The 20,007-nt window shown below is 26.4% G+C and overlaps 1 protein-coding gene across 2 annotated transcripts in view; it reads left to right on the top strand.

Annotated features, from left to right (window-relative positions):
- Positions 1-19,254, top strand: part of LOC100205805 (high affinity cGMP-specific 3',5'-cyclic phosphodiesterase 9A) — a 46,891-nt gene extending 27,637 nt beyond the window's left edge. For both annotated transcript variants that reach the window (XM_065799241.1, XM_065799242.1), the window contains exons 8-13: positions 143-358; positions 478-545; positions 17,925-18,030; positions 18,119-18,223; positions 18,323-18,469; positions 18,569-19,254. In XM_065799241.1, the coding sequence (XP_065655313.1) occupies positions 143-358; positions 478-545; positions 17,925-18,030; positions 18,119-18,223; positions 18,323-18,469; positions 18,569-19,000 (1,074 nt within the window). In that variant the 3' untranslated portion in view covers positions 19,001-19,254. The remainder of the gene's footprint in view (positions 1-142; positions 359-477; positions 546-17,924; positions 18,031-18,118; positions 18,224-18,322; positions 18,470-18,568) is intronic.
- Positions 19,255-20,007: the final 753 nt, after the last annotated feature.

The following is a 20,007-nucleotide window of genomic DNA, read 5'->3' as shown; positions in this document are numbered from 1 at the left end:
AAAAATTTTATTATTTTACTTGTTTTAATTTTTACTAGGTTTTATGTTGTATAAAATATATTTTATTACTATTCTTATATTTATTATATCATATATAGTATTTTTATAATTATTAAGTTTTTCAATTGACTATTTTCCTCAGATGTATGGCATGATATGTTTAAGTGAAGTGCAGCATATGATACCTCCGTATGAAGTTTTAATTTTGATTGTAGCGGCATTTTGTCATGACTTAGATCATCCTGGACATAATAACAGTTATCAAGTGAATGCCAGGAAAGAACTTGCAATCAGATATAATGATATTTCTCCATTGGAGAACCATCATGCAGCTGTTGCTTTTGATATTCTTAGTCAGGTATGCTAAATAATTTTCATTTAAATAATAGTTTTCCATTATATTTATTGTTATTTGTTAAAATTTGAAAATTTTAGATCTTATTGTTGGATAAATTTTGTTATCTAAATAATTTTTAGCCACATTGCAATATTTTCTCAAATGTGAAGCCAGAACTATACAAAAAAATCAGAGCTGGAATAATTAGGTAAAATATTAGTATATCAATATATATATATTTTTTGCTCAAAATGCTTTTAGAAACCCAATATTGTTCCTTGAGTTAGAGAATCATTATTTTAGTCATGATTTAAAGGCATACCTATTGTTCCTTGAGTTAGAGAATCATTATTTTAGTCATGATGTAAAGGCATAATGATAGCATTAATTGGTACAATTAGAGGCATTGTCATAGCTGTTGTTGCTAGAGTTGGAGGCATACTTTAGTTAAAGCTATAAATATTTTAAATTGTAAGGTTGTAAATAATAATTATTTAAACACCATTGTTTATTAATTTTTTATAATTTAAAATATATTTTAACTATTTTTATTTCTTTTTTAAAAACTTCCTGATTTGCCCTGGATTTAATTTTCAATCAAAATTTATATTTTGTTCAAAATCAAAGTACATAATTTTAACTTTGTATTTGTTATACAATATAAAAGGTCAATTCAACGTTAGTAAGTAATCTTACAAGTATAAAATGTCATTATAACCTTAAGATAGCAAGATTTATACAGCCTCTGCGTGACAACCTCATGGAGCTGTCCTGTCAGGTGGACATGAAAGTGGTGATTTTAAGAACAGATTAGAGTCGATATGTGATCTAACAGGTTAGATATCCAGAGGAGTGAGATTGTTTTAAATTGAAAAAATTTCTTTATGTTGAATAATGCTAACTAGCATGATCACTATTATGACCAAAAGAAAAAAGTAGCTAACACAAAAATTACCCCCATGTTGTTGCTGTAATACAAAGTTGTTGCTTTGTCGAGTGGACTTGATTAGTATTAAAAATAAGTGCTACTATGCTTCTTACACATATATAGTCAAGACTGAAAGATGAGGTTTAACAAAGATTATGAAGAAAAGTATTTATCAAAAAACAAGTTGTTGGTTTGGCTTAGTGATTTTAAAGGGCAGTAAATTCTACAGGTGTGCTGCTGTAGTGCATCTGTTGTATAGTTAGATCATTTGGTATGATCACTTTATTTTACAAATACAATATAAAAGCTCACTATAACCATAAGATATTATAATTTTTTGTAAATTTGGTTAAAACATATAAAATTACTTATAACAGCAGGTATATGAACAAAAAATGGGAAACAAAATTGAAAAGGTAAACCGAGCTAATCTTGCCAAATGTTAAAAATAAAAATAACCTAATGTCTAAGCTTTGTATAAACTTAATTTATAACATATTTGTTACCATTTTTATGTTATAAATATGATTAACTAGCATTGAAGCTCTGCATGAGTAGCATCCCTTAGCTCTAGATGTTGATAAGTAATACCACTTCTTCTTAAACCACTTGACTGGGTAGTATTAAAACTCAGCTCTATACTTTACTGGTACTAGTTATTTAAGTATTTTGAATATTCATAAAGCATGACCTCCCTAATATATATGTAAATATGTAATATTTACAAGGTCAATGGCTGTCCTCATTATATGTCAAAAATATAATACTGTTTAAAACAATACAAAATTTTTATTGTAAACAATATTTTAAATAAAAAATGCTTTAGCTTCATCTGAATTTTTTGCATTATAAAATTCTCTTTTTTATTTTTAGATTAGATTGCCGATTTAAATGTGCTTTTAAATTTGTATATAAATGTGTGTGTAGGGTGTTAGCAAGCCCAATGGCTATACACGGTATATACAGTGGAGTTTCCAATTGGTTTAAAATTCAATAGCCTATTTTTTTTTTTTTTTTTTGAAGTAATAGGCAAGGTTGGGGTCAAATAAGTGTTTGTATTTGGTAAAAATGAGCTAATTTGGCCTATTTGTATTTGAATTGTATTTGATAAAAAAAATTCTTAAATATTTGTATTTGATTGAAATGTACTTGCAGTTCTATATGCTAGGTTAACCAGTGCTTTTTTAGGAAATACCATGGGTTTTTTTTTTTATTTTTATTTTTATTTTTAGTACTCAAATAAATTAAAAGTTTGTTTTTAATGGATATTTGTTAGAAGACTTGTTTTTATTCTTCTATATAGTAGACCATTTTATTAGTGTTATCTTGAAATAATCTTTATGTTTTTTTTTAACCTAAAAGTACAAATATTTGTATATGGAACTTTCGAAATAATGCATTTGTATTTGATCAAACATATATGACCACAACCCTGGTAATAGGACAATATCAATAAAAATTCCCAATATTTTGATGAACAATAACAACAATTATTCCAAATATCGCAAAAACGTGGTAAAAAGTATATTCCTGGCTAACACCCTGGTGTGTGTATATATAATATATATATATATATATATATATATATATATATATATATATATATATATATATATATATATATATATAAATATAAATATATATATATATATTTATATATATATATAATTTAATTTGTAAGTTTGTAACTTCTTTGAAAGTAAGTCTGTATGACCCTGGTCTAAATGATGCTTTTTCTGTTTTAGACTATGTGAGATAACCCCTTGTAAAGTTATTTAATTTTTTTACTTTCAAACTTAAATCTCTGTCTCATAGTCATAAAGTTGTATCTTTTTTTTTTTCCTTTCTAAACTCAATGATCTTAACATTATTTTAACAATTATAAAGCTAACAGGTAATAATAATAAAGTATATAAAACTCAAAAATTTGCAGATAAGCTTTCTGCTTTGGAAGCTGCTTTATTTAACTTACTTAAAGCTAAATCCAGAATTTTATAATCTTGACTGTCCAGAATTTTATAATCTTGACCTTTAAATTGGCTTAAAAGAATTTTAGCATGTAGAAAAGCAAATAAAAATCAAAAGCAATAAAAATAATAACTGACACCAAACATAAGAACTACAAGGAAATGCTTTTAAAAACTAGGCCTTACTAGATTATGGCAAAAAATGAATTAACGTAAAAGTGACTAATAATGTAATTAAAATAATAAAATAACAATTTATTTAAAATCTTTAAGTGATATTTAAAATCTTTAAGTGATATGATATGAAGTGGATGATGGCTGATTAGAGCTTTCATCAGAGATCCATATGATATCCTTATTTAGGGGTTTGGAGAAGTGTCACATGATAAATATTAAAGGAAAATGCTTAGAACACAATAGTTTGCCAACACATTCAAAGATCTCTTTTTTATACTGTTTGATTGTTCATTTGATACTGTTCAATAAGTTGTCAATGGATGAATTCAAAATAGATTAATGAAAAATGTAAATAAAATGAAACAAAATAAATTAAAAAAAAAATCCTGCAAATTGTTTAGCAAAGTGTTCCTTTGAAGAAAAAAAAAAAAAAGACTGTTATAGGAGCTTTGTTTGAACTGTTGGATTTTTGAAGTTTTAAAAAATATAGGAATAAATATTCTTAAAACCTTTTTTAAAAAAAGTTATACTTACGCATATGTCTATTGGCTCATTTTGTTGTGAATAAAAATCTTTACCAGCTTCTCCATGTCGAGTTACAGGTGTGTAACTATGCAGCTCATTATCTTTGTTTTTATAAGGGATGGCTCTTTTACTTACTTTTTTTTTGACTTGCAAGTAAGTTAATTTTTATCAAAAAGTAAATTACATAAGTAATTTTGAACATTTAATGTAAGTTTACATTTCTGTATAAGTAACTAATATTTTTTAACCGAGTTTTACTTTAGAAAGCAAGTTTTTTTACTTTTAAAAGTAAGTTATGTAAAAGAAGATTACATCAAAAAGTAATTTACTTTTACATGTAAAAGTAAGCACATGAAAAGCTTTTTACTTTTACATTTAAAATTTAATTATTTTTGAAAATTACATTACATAATATAAAAGTTCCTCAAACTGTAGTTTACACTTTTTATTACATTTTACTTACATTTACCTATAAAAGTAACTAATTAAAAAAAAATTATATTAAAAAAATTTGCATATGAAAGTAAATTACATAAAAGTAATATGCTACTAAATGTAAATTAAATTTACATTTAGTAGCATATTACTTTTATGTAATTTACTAAATGTAAATTTAATTTTATTTAGTATATTATACAAAGTTAATTTACTTATATTCTACAATAACTTTGACAGGATCTTGTACAACAGTCATGCAAAAAACTGTAGAATTCAGACAAATATAAAACATGGCAGTGAGAAGGAGCATATACCCTTTGGAGACTCAGAAAGAGTAGACTAAGTCATAATTGACATAAGTGTTAGTTCATTTTACAGGTTTTTTGTGTAAAAGTTTTTATTATTGAAAAACTAAAGAGGGAAAGTTTAAACCAGTCCTGGATTATGGGGGCTACAACCCAATGTTCCACCAATTTAGGAGCTCCAAAATTTTTAAGAGGATGCTTTATTTTTGTAAGGTTTTTTCGTTGCTTTAATTAGAAAAAAGGCCACCTGCTCAAAAGTATCCCCAGACCCTGGGGATACTTTTAAGCAGGTCTTAATCCCGCACTGGTTTTAAGAACTACGGTATTTTATGGGCGTGAAAAATTTAGAACTATTTATGTAAATATCTTTATCTGCATGTAGTATCAGTGGCCTAACTACAGCAAGGCCAGTGTAAGCAACATTTACTGTCCCTCAAGCAACTAGGCCCAGGGCCGCGAGGTTTAGGAACCTCAAGATATATTTAAAGAGTTTTTTTGTTATTTTAAAAAAGTAAAAGTTATTGTTCTAGAGAAAGAGAAATTGGGCACCTGGACCAGTATGCCTACTGGCCAAAAATATTTTGCTACACCACTGTGTAAATTACGTATAACCCAAACAGTAGCTAAGCAATGATTTATACGTAAATTACAAAATAAAACTTGTGGTGATGGGAACCTGGAAAAAAAAAATCCTAAAACATTTATCATCTCTATCCCAAATGTGAGGGCAACAAATTAGTAACTTTTATTTTTTATTTTCCAACACTAAATTTATCTCAACAGTTTTTAAAATTCAAGATTCAAAGGTTATGATTATATAAAGTTTACACCCAAACCGAATAAGGTGGTTATTTCAACATTTTCTTAAACATTCTTATGCGAGGGTCATTTCATGTCAACCAACCAATCAACCAAACCAATCAACCAAAAAACCAAACCAATCAACCAAAAAAAAAATTTTCGGCACTATGCCATCTCAGATTTTGATAATTTTTGGAATACAAGCTTATATTAATGAAAAAAAACTTCGCTCCAAATTTTAGAGTCTGAGTTCTGACGGTTCCAGAGATATCGATACTCAGTCCCAATCTCTTTTTTGATTATTTTTTTAAGGGTCATTTATTTTTAAAGCTAATTACATAACACAATTAGCTTTAACTTATAAAATACTTAGTCAATAATGTTGAAAATTTGTACCAAACTATTTTTAGGAAGAACTATTTTTTAGGAACTCAAAAATGATACTCAAAACACTAAAAAATTAAAATTTCTCTATCAAAATTCAATTTCAAAATGATGTAACACTTTTTATAAGTTTTTTGGTGCCCCGTACAAAAAGAAGTATATCTTGAAATGCCTAAAAGATATGGTTCTGGACATTTTCTCTATGGTTCTATATATAGCAAACTCCTTATTACAAAAAAACTGCAGGGGTTTTCTGTTTTGAATCTTATTTATTTGGATTGAAAGTTTTATAAATTAAGAAAAACTGTTAAAGATTTTGAATCTTATTTATTTGGATTGAAAGTTTTAAAGATTAAGAAAAACTGTTATTTAACAATGAAAAAAAAATTATGTACATTTTTTGTGTGCATTTTTTTGATTTTAGAACCTTAGGCATTGATCTAATATATAAACCTGTTTGCATTTACATTAAAGATCTTCGCTTTATACAACCTTCATGTTTAATAAAGGATTTTCTATTTATTAGACATTATTTTAGGGAGAGGAACTCAAAAATTATGGCTAAAACACTAAAAAAATTAAAGCTTTTATATGAAAATTTATTTTCAAAATAATGTAATAGTTTTTGTAAGTTTTTTGATGCCCTGTACAAAAAATCTTGAGATCCCTGAAAGATGTGATTATTAAATTTTTTTGTAATGTTCTATTTGTAACAAATGCCATAAAACAAAAAAACTGCAAGGGCAATCTTTTTTAAATCAGATTTATTTGTATTTAAAGTTTTATAATTCTAAACCCTATATCATTTTTAATTTCTATAAAAAACAGTGATGTATGAATGTTTTGCAATGTAAGAATGAACAGTAAGTTTTTGTAACTTATTTATTAGAGTACTAATGAAGCTACTAGCTTAAATTGATCTGTTGTCTTCCCTTGACTGTAATCTATACAATTACCATTATCTTCATCAATATCTTCTTGAGAGTAGAACTCTTTTTCAAGATAATGTCTTAATATAGAATCTTCTGGACACAAATAGCAACAATGCATTATGCAATTCTTCTTAGCCTTACTACAAATAAACATATCAATAAGTTCATGATAAACCTTTGATAATTCAACTGCACTAATCATTAACTTAACATTTTGTTGGTAGGTATGCATACAGTATGTGTGTGATCACACACATACTGTATGCGTACCAGATGCTCACACTATAATGTGCTATTTTGGACGATTTGAGCAAAAGTGAGAAAAATAATTTTTTATATTTTATATTTAATTCTTTATATCAGGACAACTGGTTTTAAACTTAGCATACAGTAAATACACATACGTACAAATGAGATATTTCCTTTCTTTTTTTTTTTTTTCTTTAGGGAAAGATAAAATACCATTTTTCAGCAGCAGTTTGTATGACATCTGCACCATATAATTAGTAACATTAAATTCTTTTTCTATACATTTGTTAGACCAAAGTATTGGTCTTCCTTAGATAATTTATTGAAGGAATCTTCTTGGCTTAACTGATCAAGATCTTTAGTTAAAGTCAAAAGCATGCATTTTGAGAGGACTTATATTTATAGCCGTCAAAAAAAGTTTGAGAAGTTCATTATCTTATCTTCAAATATCTGGCTGCAAGTCTGTTCTCTTGGTCCATCATCCTTAAATGACATTAGTTTAGTTTACATTATGGACATATTTTTTCTCCAGGAATAACATTAATACCAATGTTTTTCAATTTCCCAGCAAGTTGTTTATTAATTTCTTTACATTCTCCTAAAAACATGAGTGATAATTACTACTTCAGTATTTTGCAAAAAAATTTAGTATATATAATTACAATAAAGTTTAAAAAAAGCTTCAAGGTTAAGTAGTATTACCTTTTCTTCTTTTTCCATTGTGTGAATTAAATGAATCACAACAAGTTATGCAGATTGTGGATTAATGTTTTAAGTAAACAATTTCATGGTAGTAAACCATTGCATTTTCTTCACTTTTAATGCCAGAACAACTAATTACCAAGTCTTTTTTACATCATTGAGACTTAAGGTTTCCTTGATATCATTGGATTTCACTTCATTTTCAATATTTTGATTTTCACATCAATTTTGATATCATTGGATGTTTTTTTGTGACAATTTTATTAATTTATCCAATTGAACATCTTTCTTTTTATCATCAATATTTTTATATTACTTTTTAGTTTTGTAAGAAATAATTTTAAAATAATTATTTGAAGATTCGTAAATAGAAAATTTTTCATTAAACGTGAAGGTTGTATGAAGTGAAGACCTTTAATGTGAATTGGAACTAAGTTTATATATTAGAACAGTACCTGAAATTCTAAAATCAAAAAAACGCAAAAAAATGTATATAATTTTTCTATTCATTATTTAATAACAATTTTTCCTTATTTTTTTATAAAACTTTCAATGCAAATAAACCAGATTCAAAAAAGAAAACCCCAGCAGTTTTTTTGCAATAAGGAGTTTGCTATATATAGAACCATAGAAAAAATTTTCAGAATCATGTCTTTAAGGCATCTCAAGATATACTTTTTTTTGTACAGGGCATCAAAAAACTTATAAAAAGTGTTATACCATTTTGAAATTAGATTTTCCCAGAGAAGCTTTAATTTCTTAGTGTTTTAGGTATCATTTTTGAGTTCCCCTCCCTAAAAATAAGTTAGGTACAAATTTTCAACACTATTGAGCTAGTATTTCATAAGTTAAAGCTAATTGTGTTATGTAATTAGCTTAAAAATAAATGGCGCTGAAAAAAATAACCTAAAAAGAGATTGGGACTGAGTATCGATATCTCTGAAACCATCAGGACTCAGACACTTAAATTTGGAGTGAAGTTTTTTTTTCATTTATATACGCTTGTATTCCAAAAATCATCAAAATCTGAGATGGCATGGTGCCAAGCATAAATTGAATTGAGCTGGAATGACCCGTAATATTAACAAGAGCATACTTAAGTTTGGCACTTAAGTATGTTTTATTTACCAAAAGTATATATATTAACCGAAATCATTGGTTTTTCATAATTATATAAATATATCTCAAAATTTGCGCAAGTAGACATCATTATATTATTGGTTACCATAAAGTCTTTAAATGAGTTTAATATGGGTTTTAACAACACATAAAAAAACCTCATTTGTACGTAACTATTAATTATATTTAAGTTAAAGATGCTGATTAAGTAATTCTAATCGGTTTGGTGAAAAAAGGAATCGCCGCATTTTTGAATTATGAAACCTTTTTACATTACTTTTGACATGGAATAATACAATCAGAGTTGTTACGACATAATATGTCTGGCAGATCTGTCGACATATTTTCAAACATATTTTCTGCCGACATAAAATATGTCCCACATATTTTCGATTGACATATTTTGACATAATTTTATGTCTGAATTATTTTCTGCTGACATTAAATATGTCAGACATATTTTCTATCGACATATTTTGACATATTTTTATGTCTGAATTATTTTCTGCTGACATAAAATATGTCAGACATATTTTCTGTCGACATATTTTGACATAATTTTATGTCTGAATTATTTTCTGCTGACATAAAATATGTCAGACATATTTTCTGTCGACATATTTTGACATAATTTTATGTCTGAATTATTTTCTGCTGACATAAAATATGTCAGACATATTTTCTGTCGACATATTTTAACATAATTTTATGTCTGAATTATTTTCTCCTGACATAAAATATGTCAGACATATTTTCTATCGACATATTTTGACATATTTTTATGTCTGAATTATTTTCTGCTGACATAAAATATGTAAGATATATTTTCTATGGACATATTTTGACATAATTTTATATCTGAATTATTTTCTGTTTGATATTCTTGAAGAAAAAATCAATCTAACAAATTTATTGCGCATTTCAACTTAATTTACAGAGTTAAGCAAAAATAGTTTAACACATTTGTTGCTTTTTTGCAATCAATTATAATTGAAGGTCAACAAAAAAAAATTTTTTTTCTGGTGCCGAGCAAACAACTTGTTTTTTGGATTGCATTTCACATTTTGATTTCAAATATGCAACTCATTTTTTACCATCACGTCAAGTTGTAAAGATATTTGGGTTCAGATCTTTAATATTTGGGGTAAAGTCCCTAATATTGTCAAAAAAAAAGTTGTTCAAAAGTATGTCAACTTGGGTCTCAAAAAAAGCGTATTTTAGAAGATAGTATTGATATTTTAGAAAACATAAAAATTTTTCCTTAAAATTTTTTGACAAAAAAATTATTTGAAAAAATGCTAAAGACTCTTAAAAAAATGTCAACAAAATGTTATTCAGCAATAATACAAAAAATACTTATTTTTATTACAAACGAATAACATCTTTAAAATCTCTATAAAGTACGCTTCTTTTGAGACTCAGGTTGACATACTTTTGAACAACTTTTTTTTTGACAATATTAGGGACTTTACCCCAAATTCTAAAAATTTGAACCCAAATATCTTTTCAACTTGACGTGATGGTAAAAAATGAGTTGCATATTTGAAATCAAGATAAGAAATCCTACATAAAAAACAAATTGTTTTCTTGGCACCAGAAAAAAATTTTGTTTTTGTTGACCTGTGTTATGCTTCATAAAACTTTTATTTTAATCCTATAATCAAATATCTTTTGTTTCATAAAGGTCTTTTTCTGCCCTTTTTAGCGATGTATCATTTGATAGTATTGACAAAGTATTTTTAGCGATGTATCTTTTGAGAGTATCGACTAGTATTGATGCATCATTTGATAGAATTTGATAGTATTTGATAGTATTTGATAGTATTTGATAGTATTGATTAGTATGGATAAGTATTGGCGATTTCCCTTATTAGAATGTAAAAACCATCTCAAGCTGAGTTCTTATTACTGAAAATGGTTTTTATTAATATGACTAAACTTAAAATTATTCTCTTGATTAAAATAATATTTAAAAAAAAACATTTTTAGTTATTTTTAACTAATAGTTGATTCATTCAATAAATTATTCTCCATTTTTGACTTTAAAACGTAAGGAAAACGAAAAAAATAATTATTCCAATATATATTTCACTCAAAACATTTTATGCAAGTTTATGGCAGTTAATTATGCTGTTATAATGCAATTGTCAATTATTTTATTGTTAAATAAATCATAACTATTACAACTAAAAGTATATTAGTTATAAATAATTAGTTATAAATTATTCGTAATTAGTTATAAATAATTACCGGTTAGTCTTCTTAATATGAATTTAATGAGCTGAATATAACTTTTGTGAAATATTTCAAATTCTTCAGCTTAAATGAATTTAATTTGCCACGAATTTTTTGAAATTCTGTGAACCGTTTTTTTCATAGAATCTTTTGAATTCAATTTTTCATAATGAAATCTTTTTCAGGATCAACTAATAATTAAAAATAACTGAAAAAGTTTTTTTTTTTATTATTATTTTAATCAAAGAAATAATTTTAAGTTTAGTCATACTAATAAAAACTCAGCTTGAGATGGTTTTGACAATCTAATAAGGGAAAGCGCCAATACTAATCAATACTATCAAATACTATCAAATATTGCCTCAATACTAGTCAATATTAGTCAATACTATCAAATGTCAATATTAGTCAATACTATCAATGTCAATATTAGTCATAATAAATAAGTCATAATCAATAAATAAGTCAATAAATGCCAATATTAGTCAATACTATCAAATAATACATCGCTAAAAAGGGCAGAAAAAGACCTTTATGAAACAACTGATGTTTGCTAATAGGGTTTAAAGTAAAAGTTTTATGAAGCATAATTGATTGCAAAAAAGCAACAGATTTGTTAAACTATTTTCACTTAACTCTGTAAATCAAGTTAAAATGCGCAATAAATTTGTCAGATTGATTTTTTCTTCAAGAATATCAAACAGCAAATAATTTTGATATAAAATTATGTCAAAATATGTCCATAGAAAATATGTCTGACATATTTTATGTCAGCAGAAAATAATTCAGACATAAAATTATGTCAAAATATGTCGACAGAAAATATGTCTGACATATTTTATGTCAGCAGAAAATAATTCAGACATAAAATTATGTCAAAATATGTTGACAGAAAATATGTCTGACATATTTTATGTCAGCAGAAAACAATTCAGACATAAAAATATGTCGACAGAAAATGTCTGACATATTTAATGTCAGCAGAAAATAATTCAGACATAAAATTATGTCAAAATATTTCGATAGAAAATATGTGGAACATATTTTATGTCGGCAGAAAATATGTCTCAGACATATTTGACAGATAACAACCCTGAATACAATACTTGTATTTAAAGCAATTTAAAATTAAATCTTGTTTTTTGTTTATTTTATATTTTCATGGATAATATTTTTTTTAAACCATTTTATTTATGTCAAAAAAAGAAAATTATTTAAAATTTCTGTTATTTATGCAATATTTCTTCTGTTTTAGTATGTTATTTTAGAAAAAGATTTCTCTTTTTCTAAAATAACTTACTAGAACAGGAGAATTGGTATTTCAGCTACTTATATATTAATTTTTTAGGCATATTCCCAAAAAATACAAAACTATAATTGTCAACTAAAATAAACTTATTAAACTCAAACTTCAGAAAACATGTGATCATCAATTTTTAATGACAAGTTTTTAATGACTTTAATATGTACGGATATTTAGGGGCTTGGCAATAAGACTATTTGTCTTCTTCTTGCCCTGCCATTTGTATATTTTACAAAAGAAAAGTAATTATTTGTAAAAGCAAATTTAGAAAAATTAGAAATTATAAAAATTAAAAAATCAGCCTCTGCATTAAAGAATGTCTTTATGTAATAAAAAAAATAATAATCAATGACCAAATTAAATTTGCAAAAAAAAAAAAATTTGATAATATTGTTCAAAAAATACAAATGATCTTGTCGACCAAAGTCACTTATAAAAACTTAATTTTCTTCGTTATTCTTTGATAAATTTTATCGATGAAGTCCGTGTCACTTGATTTATTCATGAATTTGACTTATTCACGAAAAAAGAGATAAATTAACTTTTGAATAAGGAACAGAATTTGACTGTCAGACAAAGTTATAACTTAATTAAGGATAATATTTTAAATCCCCTAAATTATTGGGGAGGTTTCTCAAAACTTATATGGTCATAATTTTTGAACACTAAGAGATTATTGCATGACATTAGAGACTTGGTCATGAACTTAAATTTAGTTTAAAATGTTTAAAAAAAATGTATATATAAATGTTATGAACTCGTTGCTCTCACCCTAATGGCATGAAAGGGAGGTACACATTTTTGGGGTTTATTGTTAACAGACTTTGATTATCACAATACTTTTGATAAAGCTTTACATAAATGTGAATATATAAATGTTTGGAGTTTACTCCGTGTCGTTACATTAAGTTAAATTCTCAAACAAAAACAAAAAGCTTGCTACAGGCCTGATTTTAAATATGTGATTGGAATCTGGTTGTTTAAATATTGTGGTTTACACTTTTGTTAACTTTTTAACTTAAAATTTTTGAAAATTTGAAGTAAAAAAAGTAACAAAAGTTTACTGAAAAAAAATAACTTGATGTTATTTCATCTGTATGAAATAACATCAAGACATTTTTCTTCACAATCAACTATATAATTTTAAATTTAAAAATGTGCTTTTTTGAACCACCCTACTAAACTCACTATATTAAATAAATCAAAATAAGCGGTTGTTGTGGTTAAGAAAAGTTATAATTTTGTTTAAGTTAAATACTTTTACTTTTTTAACTTATTTTTTTTTAATAATTTTTTTGATGTCATTTAAATCAGTTATTTAAAAGTTTTTTTTTAAAGACTGTTTGGTTTATTGTTCTTGCTTTGAAAATGGCTCTGCATTTTGCAATTTTATTCTAAGTTTTGTAATTTGGCTTCTTTTATTCAGCATGATTGTTTTTATAAACCAATCTAACGAAAATGAAAGTTATTTCTGGAAATGACTAACTGGAATAATTGTTGTCTGAAATAGACTAATTGAAATTAATTCATTCCAGACATTAATTGCTAGTAATAAATAAAACAATTTCTTTTCTTTTAGAGTGATTGTTAAGACCAGGGCGATCAGGGCCATCCTGAATGGGGGGTGTAGGGGGTATCCCCTTCCCCCAAACTGTTATATATATTTATTTGAGTTAGCACATTTGTACATTTAGCATTTCAGTTGGCAAGTTTTGAAGTATAGTTGGCAAAGGTCAAATATTGAAGACCTTTTTTTTTTTTGTATGTGTTTGTCTCTAGTTGGCAAAAAACACATAAAACACAAAAGGCATTTAAATGCCTTTTCAAAGCTTTTTTTGCAGAAAATCTTTTTTTCTAAAAAGTTATAAACCCCAACTTTAAAGAAATTAAAAATATTAGAGAAAAAAAATAAGGGTACTACCCAGTGGCGGATTGAGGTTTAGTGTCATGGGGGTGGGGGCAGGGGAGCGAGTAGGTGGCAACATGGATTGAAGGTGGCACACTTCTGATAAATATATTTTATCAATGCTTTTATGTGCCTTTTATCATAGCTATTAAGTACGTCTAAGACACTAAACAATCTAAAGTTTTAGTTTATATAAGTTTACTTTGGTTAATAATTATTGTTAAAAAAAAATTAAAGATATATCTACATAATACATATAGCTGAAAGCAAGCATTAAGAAAGAAATTTACTCTCCTGTTAGTTTATGCAAATTTTTTTCAGCAAAATTTTATTTCCAGCGCCTACAAAATGTTAATTGGACTTAGGGAATGCAGGAGGGGGGCAGCTTGCTCCCCAACCCTCCCCCAAGCCCTATGGCGAATCCTCCACTGGTACAACCCTCTACTAATTTAACATGCATGTTCATTGGGACTACACAAATGCTGTAAAGATAAAAAAAAATCAAAAAAAAAAAGTTCAAAAAAAATTCAAAAAAGTGGAGTTCAAAATAAAAAGTGTAGCTCTGAAGACAATTTTTAAGATGTACTTTTATTAAATTTACACAAATACTGGAAGTTTCAGAGCTCTAGCTAGTCTGAAAGGTAGTGAAAAATCAATCGTAAGATTTTGGGACAACTGATAGTCGACAAACATCTTGTGAAGTCAAACTAAGGTTTGAAAAAAATTACAAGTTTATTCTAAAGCACTATTTTAATTGAATAAGATTTTATTTTTCTAATCATCCTTGTGCAGGTTGGAAACAACACAACAAAAAGGAGGTTATAAGGGTGAAATCCACAAACTACAGTAGTAGATGGAACAGCTTTCCTTACCATCTTTTTCAAATAGATTATATATAATAAAATGCAATAAAAAATTATATCTGAACACTCCTTTAATCATATAAGTTATATCAGATTGTTTAAATGACTTATAATTTTTTGAAAACTATTTTAGCAATTGATGTTGATGGATACCAATAATGTTATATTGTGTCATATTACCATAACAAAATACTTGAATGAAAAGGCAAATACAAAGAAAAAAGACTGGAGAAAAAGCACGTTCTAATGAACAGTGGCATAGCTTAGAAATTATATCCCCCTCTTCTCCCCATAAAATTTTCATTATGGCCACTAACCAATTTCTGCTCAATAAAAAAAAAGAAATAAAATATCAATGATTTTTAACAGCCCCTATTAGCACTCATGCGGCAGGGAGCCTGTCTATCCACTACTGGTATACCCGCATGTTGACTATATTTACTCCTAATTATAATAGAACTACCTTTTATGATATACGTGAAAAAAAATCCTTTCCCGGTGCCCACCACAAGCACTGCCCATATACTTCAGAGTATTACCTAAAGTATTACCCAGAAGTGCCCTCTAACAGGCAATGGATTTGAATACGCTACCTATCTCAAAATTTACATTAAATCAACATGAAATGACTGTTCTTTGAGAAAGTAAATAATATAACTTACATTTTACTTACTTACAGAGTAAAGTATAAATTTTAAAGGAAAAATCTACTTTTATTTGTAATTGTAAATAACAATTTTTTTCAAATTGCTTCTATGTAAGCTGTTTTTGCTAATTGGTTACTTTTATACATAAAAGTAATTTGTTGTTATGATATAGTTTTATTGCGCATGGTAAAGTAAGTGTTATATTTTTTAATATTATATTTAAGTAAGTTTACTTCATAAATAACTTTTTTTACATATTAAAAGTAAATTACATTTCGATGTAAATTTTTTACATAATTATAACCAAAATTACTTTTCAAAATTACTTTAAACGACTTACCATTAAAAGTAAGTTACATTTTCAAGTAAAAGTAAAAATTCAAATAACTTTTACTTGTTGAAGTTACGCTTAAAAGTAGTTCGCATTTTTACATCAAAATAAGTAAAAGTGCCATCCCTAGTCAATGGTAATCTTTAATTAAAGTTAACTCTTTAATTTTTGTCAAAAACCACTTTCTACACCAAGTACCATCTTCAAATATTTTAAATTTGTCTTGTTAGGTTGCAATTATTTCTATGGCACTTTTGTTGTTATTTATTTGTTGAAATCTGTTATTTGTATTTTTAATATGCAATCAAGTTTCTATATTATGAGTTTAAAGAAAGCTTTAAGTAAGGCATTAAGCATGTGTTTTGAAAAGAATTGTATTTGCCATGTTAATTTTCATATATTGTTTTATATTTTGCAACTCATAACTTGTTACTTATTAGAATTATGTGATTGACTGATTTTTTTGGCTGAGAAATATTTAGTAATATTGGCATATCTTATTTGAGATATGACATACACAAGGCAGTTACATATAATATTGACATAAAATCAAATCAGCACTTAATTTTTAATTCCATAATATAACATTCTAATTACAGTTAAACATGTTTTTATTTATATTTATAATACATTTATATTTACAATACATTTGTATTTATAATACATTTGTATTCATAATACATTTGTATTTATAATACATTTTTTTTTTAATTCACCTCCCCAAAGTCGAGAAGGCCACTACAGATGAAGAGGCTACTTGTGGTTATCACCCTCTCTCAACTCTATAACTCCAAAACACGAACCTTGAGGAACAAGGCCACTGCGCGGAGAAACAAGTTGAGTGCGGTGCTACCAGGGACGTGGTGGGAATCGAACTCGGAACCTCTCGCTTATGAAGCGAGCGCTCTACCACTACACCACTACCGCATATTTATATTTATAACACATTTATATTTATAACACATTTATATTTTTAAAAAGGGTTTTTTTTGTCAGTAATATTACGTTAAAAATGATTATTATTATAAATAAAACATGTCTTAAAAGTTCAAAATAATTGAAGTATTAACATATGTAAGTTTTTAAATTACAGCTTTTCATTTTATTTTACTTCTATTCAACTTCTGAAATTTTAAAAACCTTTTTTTTTATGAAACACATCATTTTAATTGCCTTTGTGTTTGTAACGAACATAATAAATGCATTTGTCTTATTTTAAAGAAACAATTGTATTGATTTAAAATATTGTATTAAGTTACAAGAAACTTTTTTTCTTTAATTTTGCATTATTCTTTACCAATTCTAGATCTAAAACAGTTAACCCCAATTATTTTTTTCTTTTATTCATTTCTGTCTTTTCAGATGTGTTTTATAGATTAGAATTATTTGGTGAAATACTTTCAGTTTTATTTCCCTGACCAAATATTATTTTGGTCAAATGAAAAAAGGTTGCTTAAGGTCTGCTTAGGGTTTAAATATGCTTAAACTAGATCTTAGCATGTTGGTTTGTAAACTGGTCTAAATTGAACCTGGAAAACTGTCTAAAAAAATTGCATTTTGGTAAATTTAAAGTAAATTTAAAACCTACTTTTATCTGCCTCCCAGGTAAAAAACAAAAAAACCCAGTCTTAAAAACAAAATAGCCAGTATATTTTTCTTATTGGACCAAAAATCAGGAAAGTCTGGGTAAACAACAGATCATTTAAAATTGTAAAAATTTATATTTTCTGCATTTTGAGATGTTTTATAGAATTTATACAATATTTTTATTTTAGTTTAATTCTAGCTACTGATATGGCACTTCACAATGAACTATTAAAGGAATTTAAATTGATTATAGAGAATGGTTTTGATTGGTTGTCTGAAGATCATCGGAAATCAGTATGCATAGTTTTTATATTTACATTTAAAAAGTTTAATTTAAATATAATTTTAATATTCTCATCTATAATGGTTATTAAAATTTCAGATGTTAAAAACGTTTATAAAAGCTGCCGATGTTTCAAATGAAACGCGTCCTATGGACATTGCAGAACCATGGCTTGAATGTTTGCTTCAAGAATTTTTTAACCAGGTAATAAATTCTTATTTTTTGGTTGTTGGTTTATGAATACTCCGTAAAGGTTTGGTTGAAGCTAATGTTATCATCCTTTTGTATTTTTTTTATTTTCAGAGCGATCTTGAAAAGCTTGAAGGGTTGCCTACATCAGCTTTTATGGACCGAGATAAAGTAACAAAATCTTCCGCACAAATTGGTTTCATAAAATTTATTCTTATTCCTTTGTACGAAGCAATGGCCGAGTTATTTCCAATCTTTGAGGTAGTATAGTTACCAATCTTTTTTGAGATATCTCTCGTTTGAAATAGTATTCTATTAATTTGATGACGATTCTAATGGTTCATATTTTTTTATATCAAGGATTATTTGCTAAAACCGATTAAAAAGGCTTTTGACTACTATGTTGAAATGGGTCAAAAAATGGAGTTAGACAAACAAAAAGAACAAGAAAAATATTCAACAAAATTTAGCGCGGACTATGAACGACAACTAAATTCAGAAATGAATCGCAAATTGAGTCTCGAATTTGATAAACGTCTCACTGAAGAAATACAAAAAAAGTTCAATGAAGAACGAGAACGGCGAGCTAGTACTGGGTCACGTGGAGAAAGTGGAGGATCTAGTCGAAAATCATCAAAAGTTAATGAATTATATGATAAATTTGTCTCAGAACCAGATGAAATAGCACATTTATCAAGTGTAGATGTTCTTGATTCTTTAGAAACCAACTTGACTGTTTGTAAACAGACTTCTACTGACATTGAAAAAACGTTTTGTCTAAATTGCAGTTAATAGGAAAAAAAAACAATATTTTTTGTAATGTAAGGGAAAATGCCTTTTCTTTCATATACCTTACTATCAAAGAATATTCTAGAAAAAGTATTCTATATGAAATAATATAATAACACGCTTACGAGAAAATTTTATAAATGTTTAGAGTTGTGTTATGTATTCTAGATTCATTTAGACACCCTTAATCAATATTATAATAAAATAATTTATTTGAAAGTTGTGAATCATAAATAAATAAATTCAGATTTGATGAATGCACTTTTATATTGAACTCAGATAATCGCTGCATTAATATCACGTTTAACTTGATTATATACTTCTTGTAACGATTGAGATTTTTCATATACAAATAAGTTATAAAATCCTTTTTTTTTTTTTAATAGAATTTTCTACTGCTTCAAAACTTTAAAATTCGATCATACATTAAATTATTACATTTTTTATTTATATCCATATAATTTTTTTTTCGTATCTTAAATGTTTTGGTTTTCTATCTAAAATATATCACTTGAATTTTAATGATATATTAGAATTTATTATTACGACTATAATTTTATGAAAAGAACCAAGATACTAAAAAAACTGTTAGATTTTATCGCAGAAAAAACAAATAGTTCTTTAACTTCTAAAAAAGAAGAAAATATAAAAACAATTTAAACCATTTTTTTCATAAAATACTTTTTCGGTAAAATATTATATTGTATCCTTAAAAACAATTTATCACAAAAATATTATTATCTCTACCTTTGAGGTGGTTTATTTCTATTAAAAATGTAAGCGAAAATTTTTTTTTGTTAACTTAGATATCTATTCGCGTTGTACAGGGTGATTTAATCAAAAGTATAAACATTAAATTAACATAATTAATTTTTTGATTGCAAATACATTACATGCGATAGTACATTTTAAAGCTCATTAAAAAGGAAATTTAATGTTAATAATTTCAAAAAAATTAAAATAACGGCATAGCCATGAGATACGATATTCCAAAAACGCATATTTTTAAC

This window comes from Hydra vulgaris, chromosome 06 (genome assembly GCF_038396675.1).
Source record: "Hydra vulgaris chromosome 06, alternate assembly HydraT2T_AEP".
Classification (NCBI taxonomy): Eukaryota; Metazoa; Cnidaria; class Hydrozoa; order Anthoathecata; family Hydridae; genus Hydra; species Hydra vulgaris.
This window is presented reverse-complemented; position numbering and strand designations above follow the sequence as displayed.